Source organism: Ailuropoda melanoleuca, chromosome 2, assembly GCF_002007445.2.
Source record: "Ailuropoda melanoleuca isolate Jingjing chromosome 2, ASM200744v2, whole genome shotgun sequence".
Classification (NCBI taxonomy): domain Eukaryota; kingdom Metazoa; phylum Chordata; class Mammalia; order Carnivora; family Ursidae; genus Ailuropoda; species Ailuropoda melanoleuca.
In genome coordinates, this window is record NC_048219.1 from 57309609 (window position 1) to 57333087 (window position 23479).

Consider the following 23479-nt stretch of genomic DNA (forward strand, 5'->3'; position numbering starts at 1 on the left):
CAAATTCCTGAGGTAAGGAAATACATAAATACTGTCCTTGCATTTCCATAAGGTTTATTGTAATGTGCAATAATGGTGCTCAGTCTGTATGTTGTTCTCTTCTTAGCTTTACATCTCTTGCCTGGAATGAAAAGCTCAATGGTAAATTTGAATAACAATGGATATGATGGCATTGTAATTGCAATTAACCCTGGGGTACCAGAAGATGAAAAACTCATTCAAAACATAAAGGTAAGAGAGAAAACTTTATTATACACTTATTTTTATTCCAATAAGTATTTTCCAACCATGTTGCCACATACATATGCTCACAGAGTTACTACTTTCCAAAATTGCTTTGACAGTATTCATCATTTATGTAATATGTATCTAAACTGTCAAGATTAGCATCTGCTTAGTTTAAGTATGATTTCTCATATATTAATAGTATTAGTCATTCCCCTAATAAATTATCAAAAGGCCAAATCATAGTATTTCTTCAATTTACTAAGCTAACAGAAAGACCTTAGACCTACTGGAGAATTCTTTTCGTAATCTACCTTTGTAAAGTTATTTGTATAATGTTTAAATAGCTAACCTACACTTAAGCCCTAATCTTCATTATACATATTTTCAGTTGTTCATACTTGTTCAGCTCTGAAAAACTAACAAACTCTGATGTATTTGATTTTAAAGAAAATATTGCATATTTCTGAAGTTGATTTACTTCTTAATTTTATTTGGGTTAGTCAGTATAATAAAAACATTTTATATATAGCATTTTAATATATACTATCTTCCTTGATCCTCTCAATAACCCTATCAGGTAAATTATTACCCTTGTTGCATAAATGAGAGAAGCTAATGATTTGTACAGTCTTAAGTGGTAAAACTGGAATGTGAAGCCAATGAGACCTACATACTTTTATTTTCATTACTGCTTGGTAAAACTTTGCCTTTTATGAAGACACTCCATACGAAAAAGTAACTCAAAATAACTCTAGAAAAGTGAATTTTTTCAATTCAAAAGTATAAAATCTACAAAACTATAAACTCAAGCCAATTATTAAACACCTCTTTTTAATTAAATAAGCAACTTGCCAACAAGCTCCCAGTCTTAATCACCTTTATATCTCACCCAGAATTCATTTCCTTCCCCCACCCATAATACTGAATGCAGGTCTGGATAGGTAAAAAATAGAGTTGATTTTTGGGCATGTGAAAATGAAAAGTTTACACACTAAAGAGAGTAAAATTGCACTTATTTTTCAGTTAGGCTTTGCTGAAGTATTTGGGGGAAAGGGAGCTTAGATTTGTGTCTTGTTTCTATATATACTTTCATGCTCATTTCATTATGAAATTGTTACCATATTTTGTCAGGAAATGGTAACTGAAGCTTCAACTTACTTGTTTCACGCCACCAAACGAAGAGTTTATTTCAGGAATGTAAGCATTTTAATTCCAATGACCTGGAAGTCAAAATCTGAGTACTCAATCCCCAAACAAGAATCATATGACCAGGTAGGGTATTTTATCTAGCTCCTACACCGCTTTTTTCTTCCTGTGCTTCCTAAAAATTAATACTCATAATTTTTTAGCAATTCCTAGCCACTACTTTAGTAATTCAATTAGTGTAAAGTTTCTCTTGCCACGAATAAAATGGAGACCGCAGAGGCAAACATGGTCCAGAGGATGAGCTTTATTGCAAGCACCCTCGTGCGAGGTTCCCCCACTCGGGAAAGAGCGTTGAATCAGGGAAGTTGCGCCCAGGGCAGGGCAGCGAGGATGTCCTTTAGGAGGAACTTTATTGTGTGCACCCTCGGGAGATGTTCCGCGACTCCGGAGGGGGGAGTCCCGGAAGTCGCGCCCAGGGCAGGGCAGCGAGGGTTTTCATTGGGCACCGCTGAGGGTGGGGAAAGTCTGTCTTGGAGAGTCGCGGCAGGGTTTTATTGGGTACTGCTGGTGGGTGGGGGGGGGGCGAGGAAATCGGTAGGACGGTTTCGGTTTCCTGCCTAGGTTTTGGTTTAAATATTGGTGGGAGAGTCAGTTATCTTAGTGGGAGAGTCGGCCATCTTGGGTATCGGTTTAAATCTTGGCGGGAGAGTTGGTTTTCTTGGCCGGAGAGTCGGCCTTCTTGGGTGTCTTGGACCCTTTTTCTCGGCCAGCCCAACAATTAGTAATATTACTTGTCTTAATTTAGATAAAAGAAATCCTTGTTTCTATCACTCTTGTGATGTTTTGGTATATTCTTCTGCTTTTTAGGCAGATGTCATAGTTGCCAATCCTTACCTAAAATATGGAGATGATCCCTATACACTTCAATATGGACAATGTGGGGAAAGAGGACAATATATACATTTTACTCCAAACTTCTTGTTGACTAATAATTTGCCTATCTATGGGTCCCGAGGTAGAGATATCTATTTTATACTTTCATTTTTATTTCCATTGGAAACAAATATGACACTGTGATTAATGGTATTTTTAAAGATTTTTTAAAAAGAGAAATAAGTACTGATTAATATCTTTATCTAGAAATATAGGAGTTATGTTCAACATAATTATATTTCTTTGTGTTTGTTTAATAATAAATTTAATAAAAATAATAATAATAAATTAAAAATAAAATAAATACTAACCCATTTCAACATTTTTGACCTAATGAAAGGTGTCAATTTCTAAAGTTCTTTGACTGAATTAAGCTAAGGATCTCGTGGAGGGAGACATAATATACATGAAAACTGTATTAAAATATTCCAAATATAAATTTATGAGTGGCAACATTCTCTCATAGGCAGAGTGTTTGTCCATGAGTGGGCCCACCTCCGATGGGGAATATTTGATGAGTATAATGTGGATCGGCCATTCTATATTTCCAGACGGAACACTATTGAAGCAACAAGGTATCATTGTGTTGAACAAATGTGTTTTCAAAACTTTTCACTTATTATTTTTAAATATTCTATACTAGGTAAACAAAAGTTATCTCAGTGGTTGAATGCTCATACAGTTAATTGCAATATCCAACGTGTCCTACTATGTATATGTCCAGGTATTTCTGGGGATTCTACCTTGGAATCAAGATCAATCAGGAATTGGGATTCATTTCAGTATTCATGGGGATTGTGCTAAAATATGTTATTGTCAGAGGAGAAAGGAAAAAGCTGTAGCCTAAACCTTAAGATATCTGAGAACTGGAGTTCAAGTTCCTATCATATCCTTTATTTCATTTTATTCATTTATTTTTCCCAATCATTTACTCCATTTGATTCATAACTCTTTAAGGTGAATCTGTTTCATTGAAACCAATTAAACTACTAAAGCTTCATGTTAAATATATTTTATTCTTCATTTAATCTTAAGCTAAAAAAAATATTTTGCATAAGGATAAGTGAGTAAATGATTTTTGAAATATAAATATTTTATTATTATTATTATATTCCTTAAATATAATTCTGGGTAGATTTAGACAGGTCCTATTAATAAATAGATGAGATATTTAAATATGAGATATTTAAAGAGTATTAAAGAACAACAGAAATCAGTGTAATTGGAAACAAGTCTTGGGACAAAAAACATGTTAGAGAAAAGAGGTGTGAGAGAAACATGCCTCTCCCCATGTCCTTCATGTTGTTCGCTTTATCCCTGCTGAGCTGCCTGGAGTCTCATGCAGATAGGGCTCTCGCCCCATGAAACTCCTCCCCATACCACCTCCCTTACCAAACAATGCTTGTTCATTCTTCCAGACTCCGTTTAAATGTTTGTTCCCCAAGTGTCTTTTTCCTATCCCTCCACTTGGTGTTAGATGTGAGAATGTCCCCAAAGCAATACACATGGCCTTCTCTCATATGGAGCAGTAGTGGTCTGTGTAATTTTATTTTCCACACTAGACTTTAAGATCATTGAGGACTGACTATTTTTTTTAATTCCCTAGACTTGGGCCTGGGACAGAGTAAAGTAACAGCTAAACAAAGAATATATCAAATAACAAATTTTTGATAAATCAATGGAAAATGAATAAATTTTCTTATCAATCATAAAAAGAGATATATTAGTGAAAACAATTATCTAAAATTACATTTAATGAATTCCTACTGTGTGCCAGGCACTTTGTGTGTTTAATTTTTAGGCTTACCCTAGCGCTAACCCTCTTGGAATATATTCCTCACCATCTCCTTTAATCCTTACAATACAAAAAAAATTTATCTAAGTGGATTAATATCATGACACTTAATATTAATGCGGAATAAAACTAAATCCTACAGATAACTAGGAACTCTTTAGAATCTTTTACCCATACTCCACCCCCCATTCCTTGCCAGGAAATTGACAATTATCTTACTAATCATAAAGACTAAACAGTTTATTTGAATGCACAAGCATTTCCATGCAATGCTTATTTTTATTTTGTTCTTCAATCTAGCTCAGTGGATTTCAAAATGTAAATTCCAAAATCCTATAAACACAAAACCACACATGGTTTTGTATGTATGGCATACATGCATATGTGTATATATGTTTATATCTACATAGCAATATGTGTGTATGTGTTTGTATCACACACATAGAAACTTAAGAGGGTTTTCAGCATTATATTGACTCCCTCATCCCCACTAGGAAGCAACTCCTCTGTATCTCTTAACTCATTTTATCTTCACAACATCCCTATAGCTTAGGAATTATCTTTAGTCCAAGGTCACAAGGATAATAGATTTATTGATTACATTAGCGAGCAATGAATGTTAATAACTACGAGCTGGCATGATTGTTCTTATTGATATCAATTGTAAATAGAGGCAGGACACTGTGACTTCTTCTGTCAAAATGAAATGTTTGTCCATGATCTGTAGCAATTATCATTAAGGGAAAGATTTTAGGATGTTAGTCTTTTCTAATGATTTCTGGTCTTCATATATAAATGTAATTTAATTCTTTCATCATAGATGTTCAACTCATATTACTGGCATTAATGTGGTTTTCAAGGAATGTCAGGGAAGCAGCTGTATAACAAGGCCATGCAGGCGTGACTCACAGACAGGGCTGTATGAAGCAAAGTGTACATTTATCCCAGAAAAATCCCAGACTGCAAGGGACTCCATAATGTTTGTGCAAAGTATCGATTCTGTAAGTACCTTCTTTTTCTAGTTTCACAAAGGAACACTTCAGGAAAAATTAATTAGAGAAGCTATATTTTCTACTATGAAATTATGTATACCAAAAGAAATGAAGGCGATTACTCAGACAATTAACTTAATGGCTACTTTCTCTAGCCTGTGTCAGGGTGTGTCCATAAATTATTCCACCTTTTTTTATAAACCTGTTTCTTTTCTTCAGAAGTAGAACTGTACCCTTTTCACTGATAACACACATTATTTCTTACAACATCCCTTCCCTCATTTGACTTCTGTAGATTTGTGTAGTTCTAAAACTACAACCTTACTTTTAATTCTCCCTTCTGTTAATCATACTACTTTTCCAAAGTAACTCATTCTATAGCTTTGGATAAGTACTAACATTCTAGATTTTCTAGTATCTTCACGCTAAAGTACATCAAGCTATTGCAAAGTGATACTGTGAAAATATACATGGCTCTGTTTCTACATGACAAACTTAAGGGAAAAGTTCACAATTACCAGGCCGATCAATTATAAAATAATAACACAATAATTCAAGTTTTAAAGCTAATGTTTGACCTGAAATATCTGGTTTCGATGTATAAAGTTGAGTGGATAAGAACAGGTGCCTTGGCCCCAATGTTCATAGCAGCATTGTCCACAATAACTGCATATTTGGAAAGTAATGTTTACCAGTTATTGTAATAGTGTCTTCTAATTGACTTTTTTCCAGGTAACTGAATTTTGTACAGCAAAAACTCACAATACAGAAGCTCCAAACCTACAAAACAAAATGTGTAGTAGCAGAAGCACATGGGATGTAATTATGGACTCTGATGATTTTCAGAATGCATCTCCCATGAAAGGAACTGATCCACCACCTCATCCTACATTTTCATTGCTGAAGTCCAAACAGCGAGTAGTCTGTTTGGTACTTGATAAATCTGGAAGCATGAGTTCAGTAAGACATTTATTTGTTAGTTCTCTTAAATTAAGTAGCTAAGCTACTGGAAATATAATTTAATCTTAGGTTTAATTCTATTAAGCTAACTAAGATATATATTTATTACTCTAATAACTTTTAGTACAATAATTCTATATAGACAAGTACTAGAAGATAATACACTAAAATAATTGTTACATTAAGATGATTGGACTATGGATTATGTTTATTCTTTAACCTTTAGTTCTAATAAACTAGAAATACTATAACTGAACAAAAAAGTTTATCCATAATTCCACCACTGAGCATATGTCATTCCAGTCTTTTTTCTGTTTGTGTAATTGTTTTTCCTCCTCAAAAATGTGATTATATTTTGTATAATATTTTATAATATGATTTTTTACTTACTATACCTTAAACACTCCCTATGGAAAAAAATGATTTCATGATATAATTTTTAATGATTGTATCATATACACATACTATAATTTAGTCAGCCTCCTGTTACTGGACATTTTAGAGTTTTCAGCTTGTTATAAAAAATATGTTGCAATGAACATTTTTGTATGCATTTTTAAATTATTTTCTTAGCAGAAATTCCTGAATATAAAACCGTTAAATAAAAAGGCACAGATTTTTAAGGCTTTACTAAGTATAACATGACTGATTTTTCAATTTTTCTTTAATATTATTTCTTTTTAATAAAATAAAGGAGTCAAATTCTAAAACATGGTAATCAATTACTATCAAGATCTCTGGCCCATGAACAACTGTCTTTCACCAATCTGTCAAGATTTGAGGAGACTCAGGAATTAATCAGACATCTTTTTCTTACAGGAAGACCGTCTCTTACGAATGAATCAAGCAGCAGAACTATACTTGATTCAAATTATTGAAAAGGGATCTTTGGTTGGGATGGTCACGTTTGAAAGTCTGGCTACAATCCTAAACTACCTAACAGATATAATTGGCGATAATGCTTATGAAAAGATCACTGCAAATCTGCCTCGAGAAGCTAGTGGTGGAACTTCAATTTGCAGTGGTCTCAGAGCAGGATTCCAGGTAAAATAAAAATGCTTTTCTAAATATCATTTGCCATTTACCATTGTTTTTATTTTTACCCCACTATCTTTGAACAAGGGTCATGAGCTCATAGGTCCCTTACCGAAGTAGTATATTTTTTAAAAGACTCCTCTACTGTCTGTTGTTTACAGCTGGGTAGCCTCTCTGGGTGTGTTTATTGCACCAATGTACTCCTGAGGTACTGAGTTTTGCATTGGGGAATGGTTAAGAAAGGGAAGAAAAATCCAGCATGCACATAATCACTGCAATTTTATTGAGGAGTTCACCATTTCTTTATCACTCCCAACGTCTGAACTACTATTAGTAAACAATAATGTTGTTGAAGGGACTGTGGAAGAGGGAAATTAGTACTCTTTCTATGTTATAAAGAAAACCCTAGTTCATCAAGTTAAATTGACAATTAAAAATCACAAAGATAGTTCCTCAAGCAGTATAGTACCAAACCCAAGAAACACAGGTGGAAGTTTAATGAAATAAAATTTGTGAAATAAAATATTGGGAGCAACTTTTCAGCACTATATTAACCTGCCTTATGGTATGCATTTGAATTTCCTCTAACTGAAGATAGCCTCTGTTGAAGCCTATTTGTTGTCATTTTTTAAGTCACAAAAACAGAAAACTGCTTTCCTTCACTGACCCTCTCATTGCTTCACCTAAAAAAGTAGAGATTATTACCCTTTTCCAGGCCACAAATTAATACCATCTCTTACCTTTCTCGTGGAGTCTAATTTTTATAAAGCATGTTGCTTTAAGAAGGCACACAGGCTCTGGATTCAGGCAAACCTAGGATTCTGGCTCTATTATTTATTAGCTAAATGACCTTGGGTAAGATACCAACTCAGAAAGTCTTAGTTTACTCAACTAAGGGAATGTGGAAAACAATAGTACCTATCTCATTTAATTATGAGAATTATGTAAGATAAGTAAGTGCTCAAGAAAGGACTGCTATTATTATAAAAATAATTCTTATATGTGTTTATTCACTTGTAAAATATGATAGTATTATATATTGGGAATGTGTCTTAATGTTTTAACATATTGCTTCGTATGTTTTTCTTAATATATTTTGATATATATCTATGGATATTTTGACCACAGAGTCTATTGCTGAACAGATTATGTCAAGTCACATTCAAAGTTATAAATATGTCTTAATTACTTTTAAAACAAAACCATAGCAATAGATAGCATTTTACTTACATAATCATCACCATAACAGCTAAAATTTATTGAGCATGTACTACATTATTGCCTATGTTAAATACATGTATGATCTTATTTACCTTTACCATTGCTTTTTTAGTCAGGTATTATAATTACACCCATTTTGCACATAAGGAAACTAAGGTTCAGAGTAATTAAATATCATTCTTAAGATCATATAGTCAGTAACTAGCAAATCTAGGTAGGATTCAAAACCTGGTCTTTCTTATTCCAAAATCCAAAAAGCTAATCATTACACTGTGCTATTTATAGAACTCTATTATACATGGTGGGGAACTAAATGCTAGATATTCTATTTAGCAAATGGCAGAGGTAGAATTTACTCTCAATTTGTCTGACTAAAGATTTTTAGCAAATACTCTTGATAGAAATCAGGAAAAGACAAAAAAATTTATAATACTTGATAAATTTATAAACTTCCTACTTTATGGCAGGTCAATGTTTTTTCCAGGAAATCCTCAGATTCTTCAATGATCAACTAAAATACATAAAAAGGCACATCATTTAACTTTGCATACCTGCCTTTAGTCATGGCTTTGCAAATGTTGCCCAGTATGCTGCCAAAACTGCCAGGATCATTTGCCTCTACCTCAAGCATCTCCTGGAATAATAATAATAACTAACATTCACTTAGTACTTACTACTTGCTAGGCATTGTTCTAAGTGTTTTATTATTTCTCTCTTGGGTAGCTTGAATATATCTGAAAGGATTAGAAGCACTGTTAACACTTTGTCTTTGAAAACCTACAAGACTATTGTACATTACGCTCATTTCTATGCCAACTCAGCCTGGAATGACAATGCAGTTTCCTTTTGCTTACTCTGATGCATAGGCCTAAAGACTTCTCCAAGACTAAAGAGTGGGTTTATTCTTATTTTAAATTTATTGAGTTATGATATTCTGTACTAATCATCTGATTTTTCATTACCAGGCAATTATCCACAGTAACCAGAGTACTTCCGGTTCTGAAATCATATTACTAACAGACGGGGAAGATGATCAAATAAGCTCATGCTTTGAGGAGGTAAAGCAAAGTGGTGCAGTCATCCACACCATTGCTCTGGGACCTTCTGCTGCCAGAGAACTGGAGACCTTGTCAAATATGACTGGTAAACCTTTGGAATATAGTTTGAACAGAAAATATATTTTCAGTCTCTCCCATTCCCAGGGCTCTTTCCCCTTAAACTACAACACTGCTCATACATTTCCTATCCTAAATTTTAATCTTTGTCCCTTCCTTGTCCTTATCCTACAAATTAATCTTTCCTCTTCCCTGCCCCCACCTCTCTGCATTTCTACCTATACCAGCTTCTAATATTGTCAATATTCTCTGTCTTCATTAATTTCTTACCACTTTCTACCAATACCACCAAATTGAAACTTCTTTCTCCATGGCTACTAATGACTTCCTCAACTGCAATTCCAACATTCTTGCTCATATTTGTCCTGTCCAATCCTACAGTCAAGATTCAGATAACCCTAATTCATAGAAGAAGAAATGGAAACCTACAGAGTACAAATGATTTGCCCAAGGCTGTAAATTCCTGATTAACAGTTCTTGCCCCCAGCAATCCATCCTCTTCCGTTGGTTTTTTGGTTTTTTTTTTTTTTTTTTGGTTTTTTGGAGAAAGAAAAAGAGAGCATGTGTGTGCACAAGGTGTGGGGGGGGGGCGGGGGCAGAGAGAGAGGGAGAGAAAGAATCTTAAGCAGGCTCCATACCCAGCACAGAGTCCCTGGAGGGACTGGATCTCATGACCCTGAGATCATGACCTGAGCCAAAATCAAGAGTCGGACACCTAACTGACTGAGCTGCCCAAGCATCCCATCCTTTTCCATTCCTTATTCCTGTGTAATTTCTTTGTTAACTCCTATATTATTTATTTTCTCACTTAATTTTTACTTAATTCTAAACTGGTATTCTCTAAAATTGTTTTGGTATACCTTAGACACAACTAAAAATAAGCAGCTGGTTCAAAATATTGTCTTAAATTTCATTTTTATAACAGTATTTAGGGATTAGATCAGCTTTACTAATGTGGCAGGCCCTTACATCTAATGACTGATATAAAAACAATAATATTTGGCCAGTTCTTTAAGTTTGCTTCAAATTTATATTGATAAGAGCACAAGAACAAGCATGATTTTCCCAATTAAAATTAGTATTATAAAAGTAAATACAATTCCATTTTAGGAGGATATCGTTTTTATGCCAATAAAGACATAAATGGCCTTACTGATGCTTTTAGTAGAATTTCATCTAGAAGTGGCAGCATCACTCAGCAGGCTATTCAGGTTGGTATCTCAGAAAAATTATTTGCCTTTTCACATTTGTAATAAATTTCCATTATCTTAAATAGTCATTTCTTTCTCTAATAAATAACTCTTTTGCCTGAAAATATTTTACTGAAAAACATTCTTACTGAATTTGCTTTTCTGTGACACTTGTAGCTATCTTTTTTCTGATTCATCTATTATTTATAATCATAATGTTTTTATTTGCAAAATTCTTGAAAATAATTCTTATTTCATTGAAATCTTAGACATAAATTTAGAATTACTCTGAACTGACAAAACTTTGAAATTTTATTAACTATAATTACAGATTGGTTCTTTCTGTTCTTTGTTTTATTTATGTAACAGCTAGAAAGTAAAGCCTTGAATATTACAGGAAGAAAATGGCTAAATGGTACAGTACCTGTGGATAGTACAGTTGGAAATGACACTTTCTTTGTTGTCACATGGACAATACAAAAGCCAGAAATTCTTCTCCAAGATCCAAAAGGAACAAAATATGAAACCTCAGATTTCAGAGTAGATAAACTAAATATTCGGTCTGCCCGTCTTCGAATACCAGGTATTGCAGAGGTAAGAATATTCTTTTATTTTCTCCATGATTTATCAATCAACTTCGAGGGGAAAAAGTGAAGATAACATCTACCACACTGTTAATATTAAAGCAGCAACAGATCATCTATCACAAAAAAGAAGCCAAGGGATGCCTGAGTGGTGTCAGTTAAATGTCCAACTCTTGGTTTCAGCTCAGGTCATGATTTCGGGATCCTGAGATCGAGCCCCATGTCAGGCTCTGTGCTCAGCATGGAGTTTAAGACAGTCTCTCCCTCTGCCCTTCCCTCTGCCCCTGCCCGCACCAATATACCTCCCTGCCCCGGCTCTTTCTCTCACTCTCATTCTCTCTCAAAATAATCTTAAAAAAAAAAGCCAAGAATAGAGATTTGTATCCATACTCTTTACTAGCTTATAAAATTGAATATTAAAAATCATTACTATTACTCTGCTTAAATTTCTAAATAATTTTTTATTCCAAACAAGAATAGGAAAGTATTACAAAAACTCTCAAATAGATATGTTGGATTTTCAGACAGGTACTTGGACTTACAGCCTTCTAAATAAACATGCCAAATCTCAAATGCTAACGGTGACAATGACTACTCGAGCAAGAAGTCCTACCACACTCCCGGTAATTGCAACTGCTCACATGAGCCGAAGTACAACACATTATCCTAGCCCAATGATTGTTTACGCACAAGTCAGTCAAGGGTTTTTGCCTGTTCTGGGAATCAACGTAACAGCCATTATAGAAACCGAAGATGGACATCAAGTAATACTGGAGCTCTGGGACAATGGTGCAGGTAATAAGAATCTGCATCAACTTTCACTGAACCTAAAATCCTACTACAGTCGCATAACTTAGAAATCAATATTTCCTACATATGTGAATCAATTTTTAAGTAAATCAAATTTGATTTTTGTTTTTAATACTTTTTATTCTGCTATCTTGACTACACTTAGATATGAGCACATTTATCTTTAAATTTTATGAACAATTTTACTTTCCTCATGGAAATTGAGTATAATTTTTCTCTATTTTATTTGTGTCAGTGTTTTGCATATGCCTCTTCCAGTTTAATTGTATTTTCCTTATTTTGTTAGCATTCCTATATGAAATAATAATAGCTAATGTTAATTGAATGTTTACCATGAATTACTTTTCCAAGGTCAAAGGTTAGCAAGTAGCCAGGCCAGGCTCTGAACCCAAGCAGTCTGATTCTGGGGTTCATGTACTTAAACCACTGTGCTATACTCACTCCCAAAATGATTGCCAACACTAGTGGTCATGAACAGTGCTTAGGACTTGTCATTCTGTCGAATGGCTAATTATTATATTATAATATCTAGGCGCTGATACTGTGAAGAATGATGGCATCTACTCAAGATATTTTACAGAATACCATGGAAATGGTAGATACAGTTTAAAAGTACATGCCCAAACAAGAAATAACATGGCTAGACTGAGTTTAAGACAACAAAACAGAGCTATGTATATACCAGGCTACATTGAAAATGGTAAGTGGCATTAATATAGAAATGTGTCATTTGTTTAGATAAGTTACATGTGGTAAGCACTGAAAATATTATGTGCTATGGAAAACATACAATTATATAATCATCTGTGTATTTCAAAGCCATATTTATGTTAAAAGACCTAGCGCTGGACTATGCTTCCCACATGTTTTGTTTATACCCTCCTCAGTTCATTTCATTTACATTGAAAAAAAATTACTGGGTTGCCTGGATGGCTCAGTCAGTTAAGTGTCTGCCTTCAGCTCAGGTCACGGGTCCTGGGATCAAGCCCCACATTGGGCTCCCTGCTCAGCGGGGAGCCTGCTTCTCCGTCTCCTTCTTCCTGTTACTTCCCCTGCTTGCGCTCTCTCTCTTTCTCTCTGCCAAATGAATAAATAAAATATTTTTTTAAAAAAAATTACTGAGCACCTCCCTATGTGGCAAGCATTGTGCTAGATGATGTAGCTAAAAAGATAAATAAGACACCATCCTTGTGTTCAAAGAATTTACAATTAAGTAATAAAGACAGGTGAGTTAAGAGATAGTTCTAACATTGCATAATGTCTCATCAATTTTAAAATGACACCAATAAAACAAGCTTTTTTTCACTAACAGCTGTTACTTTTTCAATGTCTATACTCAATCAATATTAACCCCTCTATGGCTGCAAGATGAGATTACAAGATGAAGAATAGACCTAGCATTATGAAAAGTCACAAAATTACTTTCTTTGTAGGTAAAATTATACTGAACCCACCCAGGCCTGAAGTCAAAGATGACGTGTCAGAAGCTAAAGTAGAAGACTTCAGCCGACTAACCTCTGGAGGGTCATTTACTGTATCAGGAGCTCCTCCTGCTGGTAGTCGTACTCCTGTGTTCCCACCTGGCAAAATCACAGACCTTGAGGCTAAGGTTAAAGAGGATCACATTCAACTTTCATGGACTGCCCCTGGCAACGTCCTTGACAAAGGAAAAGGTAAGTGTCATATTATGTTTTAAAATATATAAAAGAAATCCTTTTGGCTTTCATTTGCTAGGAATTGTCTAATGTCCTACTTACAAATAATATGTATGGAGTATTTACTATGGGCCATTACTCACCTACTTTCAGATATAAAAAAGAGGTAATGAACTGGCCCAAATTATTTCTATATTTAATATCCTAGAAATCTAACCCACTCTTATCAATTCTGTTGTACCAAACTGCCTCTCACAATATGAACCATCTTAGAAATGACTTTGAGAAGAATGAGTTAACAGCTTTCTATTGCATTTTCTTCTCCCTTTAACAAAGAAAAGTTTTTCTAAGTGTTTCTGTATCTGTACAACTTCATTCATTCATTGGTCTTTTGTTGAAACACTGTTAGGTTCCTAAGAAATAAACCCCACTCTTAACAGTCAGTTGCGTGCAGAAGACAGCTTTGGCAAGTAAACACACAATTGTACAGAATGTGATATGAAATGTGTTGTTGTCAGCACAGGATGATATGGGAGCCCATTGGAAAGTCATAACTCCTAGGCAGGGGTTAAGATCACAAGGTCTATCTTAAAAGGCTTCCCAGGGACAACTATCCCTGACCTAAGTTTTAAAGAATGAAAGAAATTAGCAAAGTTAAGTGAAGGTGTCCCATGGAGAGAGAGGATCATATGCAGAGAAACTCACTAGTTGGAGAAATTTGGCCATGGAGTTTGAATAAAGTTCAAAGCCGAAATATCTCATTCATTCAAAGTTCTTTATAATAAATTGTCCTCATTCTAGAAGGTTGAGTCACTTTTATCTACACTTTAGACTGAATTTAACTAGTATTTATTGAATGCCTATCATAGTCCAATATTGTGCTACACTAGTAGATTCTTTTGAGATAAAGCCAATCTTGCTCTTTTCCCTTAAAGGTGGGGAGATGAAAGCAATAGACAATATCAATATATATAATTTCTCAGGGGTTGCCAGAGCTGAAAAGCCCCATGTTCAACACTCTTTCCCCTGGATTACAATAAACCTCACACTGCGCGTAGTCTCAAAAGAAAAGATGCTTTTTAATCTTTCATTTCCTATGTAGCATTTTTCAAAGCGGTATTTCTTTTTGTCATATTATGTAAGGAAAAAAATCATTCTAAAACCAAAGAAAACAGAATACCCACAAAGAGCTCTTTTGTACCTCAATGTTGAAAACTCTTATCATGACAACCTTTGAAATACATTATTTTTTCATGCCATGATCCTTAAAGATATAGCAGAATTTAAAAAAAAAATACCTCCACTGAAAAAGCCACAAATAAATTTACCTGACCAAATGTTTAATTCAGAGTTCAATTCAGTCAAGATGTTGCCTTTACTTCAAGATTGGGTTCATAATAAATGCCCTCATGCTGATTATAGAAACCAAAAGAAGAAAGATTGCATTATATCTGGATCCTGGGAGAGAAAGAACTTCACTATGTTTAACCTAAATAAACAAATACCTAAAATTAGGTGGAATCTAATCTCTCTTTCCTTTTGACAAATAAGAAGAGGTTGTAGTTGCTATCAAATGTTATCATCAAGCATTGCAAAAGGCGGCAGTAGCAGTATCTCAAAGAATAAATGAAAATCTATATAAAATCCAATTAAATTCTTAAATTCTCAGGGACCCAGTTTCCATACCTGTCAAATATAAGAATTACTAGGTGACCTAGAAGTATTAAAACATGTATATGTAATTCCAATATTTTATAATTCTATAATTCTATCACCTGGGGCATCAACTTAATGCCTATATTGTTGGTCAATAAGAGGTCAAATACAAACCCAACACAGTGCCAGATACTCTAGTTGATACAAAAGGAATATAAAACATACCCTTTGTCCTAAGACAAAGAATATGATCTAATTGGAAAGATAAATTGAACCTCCATAAAATAATCTAGAAAACTCCATTCCATGAAATAGGAGTTCGTGGCAGAAAGTCATCAGGGTGGATAAAATATGTAAACAAGTCTTCATGAAGATGTTGGGCTTCCTGTTGGGCCTTGAAGAATGAGTACAATTTGCATAAATAGGGAGAGGGTGGCACATCCAGGGAGTCAGACAGGGGGAGAAGGAACCAAATAATATGATCAAGGTCAAAAAGCAAAATTTCACAATAAAATATCTAAATTAAAATAAAAGCTAGATGATAAATAGATTGATAGATAGATGAATGATAGATAGAAAGAACCACCTAAATGGAATGCAGGGTGTGTGTGAAGAGTAGTAAAATGGATCAATAAGGCCTAATATTGAAAAACTAGGATGTTAAGGCAGCGTGTCTGAATTTTTTTTTAACCACTAAATTGAAGTTATTCACCACATCTTTAAAACATTTTCAACATTTCATGAAAAAATAGTCTTCACTTCAAAAAAAGACATTTGATGTTTTATTTATGGCATTTAAGAATGTGAGAATATATTTTTATATTGATAGCTCTGGTAGATCTCTAAAAGCATTTTGGAATAAAAAAAATTACATCAACATCTTCCTTTCTTTTCTTGACAAAGTAACAGTTATAATAATAACTAATATTTCAAACATTTAGGTCCCAGACATTCTGCTAAACACTTTTCATGCATTACCATATATAATTCTCACCACTCAAGTAGTAGGCATTCAGTAAATACTTGTTGAATTAATTGAATGACTGAATCTCCACTTTATAGATAAGAAAACTGAAGGTAAAAAAGGTGAAATATATTTTTCTTTGTTACACAGCTAGAAAGTGTAGAATTAAGGTACTAATCAAAGTCTGCCTAAGCTCTTAAGCACATTTTAATTAGTACACGTCCTAGCCTCTCTGCTTCCTTTTGCCCTTTATCCTTATCCCTGTCCTCCCACTCTACTGATCTCCCACTCCCCCCTCCTATTACTTCCTCTCAGCTTAATGAGAAATAATACAGTTGTGAGGTACTGAATGTCTTTCCTATACTTGAATGTTACTGTGCTCCTTGTTCTAAAAGTAGAGTCAGATCTTTATATTTCTATTTCTTAAAAAAACAAAAATCTAGGGGCGCCTGGGTGGCACAGTCATTAAGAGTCTGCCTTCAGCTCGGGGTGTGATCCCAGTGTTCTGGGATCGAGCCCCACATCAGGCTTCTCCACTAGGAGCCTGCTTCTTCCTCTCCCACTCCCCCTGCTTGTGTTCTCTCTCTTGCTGGCTGTCTGTCTCTGTCAAATAAATAAGATAAAAAAAAATCTAGATTTCATTTTTTAGTACTATATGATTTTGAATTAATTTTTGTGATTAGATAACTAGATTAACAAACTGCTCACATATTTGTTCTTAAAAGAAAGAAGATGGAATAATCAGATAAAACCTACATCTATGATTTCCATGTCCAAATCCTAGTGTGCATTTCTGATGGGCCTCTAAGTGCAAGACAGTATGGTGGAAATAAGGCATCCTAGTGATTGTAATATACATGAAGTATCTATTGTTTTTCAGCCAACAGCTACATTATAAGAATAAGTAAGTGTTTCCTGGATCTCCAAGAAGATTTTGACAATGCTGCTTTAGTGAACACTACTAGTCTGATACCTAAGGAGGCTGGCTCAATAGAAAATTTTGAATTTAAACCAGAACCTTTTAAAATAGAAAATGGCACCAAATTCTATATTGCAATTCAAGCCATCCATGAAGCTAATCTCACCTCAGAGGTTTCTAACATTGCACAAGCAACCAAGTTTATTCCTCCGCAGGAATCCAGTGTCCCTGCTCTGGGTACCAAGATTTTTGCAACCAGTTTGGCAATTTGGGGATTAGCTGTGATTTTATCTATATTTTAAACTAATAAGTGTATTAGAAATAATATTCAATTTATACATACTTGATTAAAATTTATTAAGAATTTAACTTGCTATACTTGTCTATAACAAAACTCTTTGTAAATGTACAAAGTTGTAAATTTCCTAACTACTTGAGTTCATTAATACTAATTAATGAACTAATTAGTTGCTAAATGTAAATCAAAATGAATATACTATTTCCTATCTTTGAAAAATCCATTTATTAACACAATAAAAAAAGAAAATGCATATTTGTACTTGAAGGTGTTTCAAGAAGCATTTTCAGAGTGTACTATAAATTCATTTCATATATTAACAAAATCAGAATTCATCCAAGCTGTTTGAAAAATATTTATATATCTACAACAAACATAATTTTATGGTAAAATTATTTAGGTTTCATTCTTGCTTATGAATGAATACTGCATATTTATATAAACTATAATCAAAATGGACAGTAAGATAATTTTTCAATGAGAAAGGTCTAAAACAGTAAGAAGGTTAAATTTGTTTTTTTTATTATTGATTAACAGTGGTATATTAAAGTTTTGACCCTAGGTATGACATGACTAGTAGAAAGAATGCTTTTTTGTGTGCATTGTGAAACATCACAATAAAGTCCTATTTATATTCTGAGACTTTATAAGGTCCTAAGAGTATTAGCAGCATGATGCCTCATCAGGGCAGGGCTTTCTTTTTCATTGCTGTATTCTCAGCTTCTAGAATAGTACTTGACACATAATTGATATCCAATAGATATTCACTAAACAAATTAATGAATATAGGGGAGTGGGGGGGAGGGGCAAAATGTGTAAAGGGGAGTGAGAGGTACAGGCTTCCAGGTATGGAGTAAGTCACAGGAATAAAAGGCACAGCATGGAGGGGAAAAAGGGGGAAAAATCAATAAATATTTTCATACCTTCAAAGAAATTCAAATTTGGCCTGTGACATAAAAAATATCCACAAAGTATGATGTGCACATAGTATTGTGAGGACTTGATATAATGAAAACTAACCACTTAATAACAGTGACCTGAATCAACACATAGCCTTTCAGGAACTCAACTGTATTATGTCAATCAAATTTGTAACTCTCTAATAAAATGTAAATTCAGCTATTAATATAGCAATAGTGTGATTTTTTTCTAAGAAAGACAAAGAGTGACTGTTATATTAGAAGAAAATCTTTTGTTTATAGGCAGAAAGATTTTTAAAACTCTTTGAATGTCTGAAAGGAGGAAGTATTGTGATATACCTGGAAAAGTCAGGGAAAAAAACCATAAAACATTAGCAAACCAAATCCAGAAGAATATATAAAAAATATATATAATAAAAATAAAATAAAATGAATTTAAATTTTTTAAAAAATAATGTATTATAACCAAGTTGAAATTATACCAAGAATCCAAAGGTGGTTTAAGCTTAGAAGATTAACAAAATTCATCACATTAATATATTAAAAACAAAAATTATCATCTCAATACATGTATGCATAAAAGTATATTATAATTCAACCATTTTTCATTAAAAATGAAATCTTCGAAAACTTTACTAACCTGATACTGTGAAACTTAATGTCTAAATCCTGATCATTTAAAAATAAAAAGAGGCATTAAATCTTCAAGTGGGGATATGAAATTAGATACCAGAGAGGGAAAATTCTAAATTCCTAAGAAAATAAATCACTTCAGAGTCCATAAATCATTAAAAAATTATTGTTAACTATTAAAGTCTCAAAGGGTCAGGAGATAACTTATTCTTATTTATATGGCCACTAAACTAAGAAATGATTCATAGAACTTTAGCAGTCACTTAGGAAAGAGTCCTATGAAGTAAGAAAAAAAATGGAATAGAAGATACAATAATTGGAAAGAAACATAAAAAAGTGTAATTATTTGTCGGTGACATAGAAAATCTAATAGAATTAACAAATAATTAAGACTAGTAGGAAAATTCTGCAAAGTTACCAGACACAAGGTCAATTTATAATAATCAACAGCACTGGTCTCACATGTAAAGAGCTTAGGGGTCATCAGCCCATCCTCACAACAAGAAAAAAGCTAAATAACTGAAAATCAACAATTCTTTTTAGAGCCATCAGAAAAGTAAGGTCACACCACAACTACTTTCCAGATAGTGTTAGGAAAACTAGCTCAATACATGGTATGTACAGGAACAGCTATGGATGAATAACAAAAAGACAGGAAACTTCAATAGAAAAATAGGCAGAGGATATAAGTAGGCAAATCATTTAAAGGAAGTTCAAATAAGTGCAGAAATCAGAGAAATTCACTAGAATCAGAGAAATACCAATTGTAACAATATTGAGATACACCTTAACATCCCTCAGATTAATAAAAATTAAAAATCAGATAACACCAATTGTAGGTAAGAAAGTAAAGAAATAAGATTTCTCATCCTTTAGTGGAGGAGTGTAAGTGAAGCAGTATTATGGAAAATAATCTGATGGTACTTAATGAATTCCATATACACATTATCCCATGCTCCAACAATCACACACCTGGGTATAAACATCAAAGAAACTAGCACACAAATCAAAGGTAACTTACATGAAGATATTTACCACAATATTATTTTGTGGTTACAGAAAGTTGAAAGATACTTTAGGCGACCACCCTTAGGGGAAGAGATAAATACATGCAATGGATACAGACTCTGAAATACTATACTACACTTAGAAATAGTATACTGGATGCATATATAGCAACAAAATAGATCTCAAACATTTAGTGTTGAGTGAAAAGAGTTGAAACAAAGTATAATATATAAAACAATACAATTTTTATAAATTAACACAAAGACATACACAAAAAATAACATTTTATTTTATCAGGATATATTATAAACACCTTAAAGCAAAAGCCCTTGGGGGTAGGAGAAATGGAATAGGGTTATGGATAGTGAAATAAAAATAAGTAAAAAGATATAATGGAGGAGCCATCCACCAATGATGGTAGGGTATCTTCAATTAAGGAGATTAATTGAATTCTATCCTTGAGTTCCAAATGAAATGAGGAAACTAATAATAATAAAAAAACTAAAACTCATAATAACAAAAAAGAAACCCTATCAAAGCAATTCACCATATTAATGGATTAAAGGGAAAAAAATTCTTAATATCTCCATAGACACAGAAAAGGCATTTGATATATTCCACCATCTATTCATGATTTTTAAAAAAGAAAAACTTGGAGACTCACAGACTGGTAGCAGCGGGAAAGGACTTTAGTGCACCCTCAAACAGGATCCAGGAGCTGCAGGTGAGCGTGTGCAAACCCAGGCAGCTCACAGTTTTAGAAGCACAAAGGGCAGAGACACACCCTGGCCCTGGAAAGGACCTCTGGGAGAGGCTGTGGGCGCACATCACCATGGCAGGCTGCGGTTTTTAGCAGCACAGACAGAAATGGAGAGCTCAGTGAAGAGCAGACTATGATTTCTCTGCTCTGGGTCAGAGGTTTAGGTGCGGTCATTATTTCTGCTCTGACTCTCGGAAGAGGGGGAAGAGACACGAAAAGCCACCAGAGAACAGAAGCTCAAAATACCGGTTTCCTTTGAGCCCACCTGCTCCCCCACCCTCGACAGGGGGCAGGGCAACTCTGCTCAAGCAAGGTTGCATGAGTAACAGTGCAGCAGGCCCTCCCCAAGAAGACAGGCTGGAAGAACAAGAGGACAACAACCCCTAGGGTCCCTATAAGACAGGTGCATCTTGCTTGGGTCATAGTTAATACTTTGGACTCTGTAAATTCCCTCAACCACCCCTCAGCAGAATGACTAAAAGGAGGAACCCCCAACAAAGAAAAGAATTAGAGACTATGGCCTCTGCCACATACCTAATGGATATGGATATAAGCAAGATGTCAGAGACAGACTTCAGAGTAGCAATTATGAAGCCAATATCTAGGCTTGAGAAAAATATTAGCAACAGTATAGAATCTCTAAGGGCAGAAATGAGATCTAATCAGGCTGAACTTTAAAATACTAAGAATGAGATGCAGTCTAAACTGGATACCCTGACAGCCAGGGTAAATGAGGCAGAAGAATGAATTAGTGAGCTAGAAGATAAGATGATACAAGGAAGCCAAGGAGGCCTGGGACAAACAGCTAAAAGCCCAAGAGATTAGACTGAGATAGATTAATGATGTCATGAAATGTTCCAATGTCAGAATTATTGGGATCCCTGAGGAGGTGGAGAGAGAGAGAGGACTAGAAGATATATTTGGGCAAATCATAGCTGAGAACTTCTCTAATCTGGGGAAAGAAACAAGCATTCGTGTCCAAGAGGCAGAGAGGACCCCTCCCAAGATCAATGAGAACAGACCAATGCTCCAACATATAATAGTAAAACTTGCAAATCTTAGAACCAAGGAAGCAATCCTGAAAGCAGCTAGGGGGAAGAGATTTCTGAAGTACAGAGGGAGGAACATCAGAATAACGTCACAGACCCAGCAAGCCAGAAAGGACTGGCAAGACATATGCAGGGTACTAAATGAGAAGAACATGCAGCCAAGGATACTTTATCCAGCAAGGCTGTCCTTCAGAATGGATGGAGAGACAAGAAGCTTCCAGGACTGGCAGAAACTGAAAGAATATGTGAACACCAAGCTGGCCCTGCAAGAAATATTAAGGGGGAGTCTATAAAAGAAGAAAGACCCCAAGAGTAATATAGACCAGAAATTTATAGAGACAAGCTATAGAAACAGGGACTTCACAGGCAACATGATGGCACTAAAGTCATATCTTTCAATAGTCACTCTCAATGTGAATGGCCTAAATGCTCCCACGAAACAGCACAGGGTTGCAGATTGGATAAAAACACATGACCTATCCATATACTGTCTACAAGACACTCATTTTGAACCTAAAGATACATCCAGACTGAAAGTGAGGGGATGAAGAACCATTTTTCAAGCCAATGGACCTCAAAAGAAAGCTGAGGTAGCAATTCTCATATCAGACAAGTTAGCTATTAAGCTAAAGACTGTAGTAAGAGATGCAGAGGGACACTATATCAAGGGTCTATCCAACAAGAAGATCAAACAATTGTAAATATCTATGCCCCCAACATGGGAGCAGCCAACAACATAAGTCAACTATTAACCAAAATAAAGAATCATATTGATAATAATACTTCGATAGTAGTAACCTCAACACCCCACTCTCAGCAAGAGACAAATCATCTAAGCAGAAGATCAACAAAGAACAAGAGCTTTGAACGACACATTGGACCAGATGGCCTTCACAGATATATATAGAACATTCTACCCTAAACCAACAGAATACTCATTCTTCTTGAATGCATGTGGAACTTTCTCCAGAATAGACCACATACTGGGTCACAAATCAGGTCTCAACCCCTACCAGAAGATTAGATTATTCCCTGCATATTGTCAGACCACAATGCTTTGAAAAAGGAATGCAATCACAAGAAAAAATTTGAATGAAATTCGAACACCTGGAAGTTAAAGACCATCCTGCTAAAGAATGTTTGGGTTAACCAGGAAATTAAAGTAGAACTTAAACAATTCATGGAAACCAATGAGAATGAAAACACATTGGCCCAAAATCTATGGGACACTGCAAAGGCGGTCCTAAGAGGGAAATACATAGCCATCCAAGCCTCTCTCAAAAAAGTAGAAAAATCCTGAATGCACAAGCTAACCTCACACTAAAGGAAATGGAGAGAGAACAGCAAATAAAACCTAAACCAATCAAGAGAAGAGAAATAATAAAGATTAGAGAAGAGATCAACGAAATAGAAACCAGAAAAATAGTAGAGCAGATCAACAAAACTAGAAGCTGGGTTTTTTTAAGAATTAATAAGATTGATAAACCTCTGGCCAGACTTATCCAAAAGAAAAGAGAAAGGACCCAACTTAATAAAATAATGAATGAAAGGGTAGAGATCATGACTAACACCAAGGAAATAGAAACAATTATTAGAAATTATTATCAG

At 34.5% G+C, this 23479-nt stretch overlaps 2 protein-coding genes across 3 annotated transcripts in view; one reads left to right on the forward strand and one right to left on the reverse strand.

Annotated features, from left to right (window-relative positions):
• ODF2L (outer dense fiber of sperm tails 2 like) overlaps window positions 1–23479 on the reverse strand; it is a 312052-nt gene that overhangs the window by 249835 nt on the left and 38738 nt on the right. The window lies entirely within an intron of this gene.
• Window positions 73–17505, forward strand: LOC100478635 (calcium-activated chloride channel regulator 1). The gene is made up of 14 exons (XM_002931161.1): window positions 73–231; window positions 1360–1500; window positions 2242–2389; window positions 2774–2882; window positions 4923–5103; window positions 5827–6054; window positions 6874–7098; window positions 9276–9453; window positions 10536–10636; window positions 10985–11209; window positions 11724–11994; window positions 12542–12709; window positions 13443–13682; window positions 17165–17505. Exons 1-14 carry the CDS (start codon window positions 73–75, stop codon window positions 17503–17505), a joined length of 2715 nt encoding a protein of 904 aa, XP_002931207.1.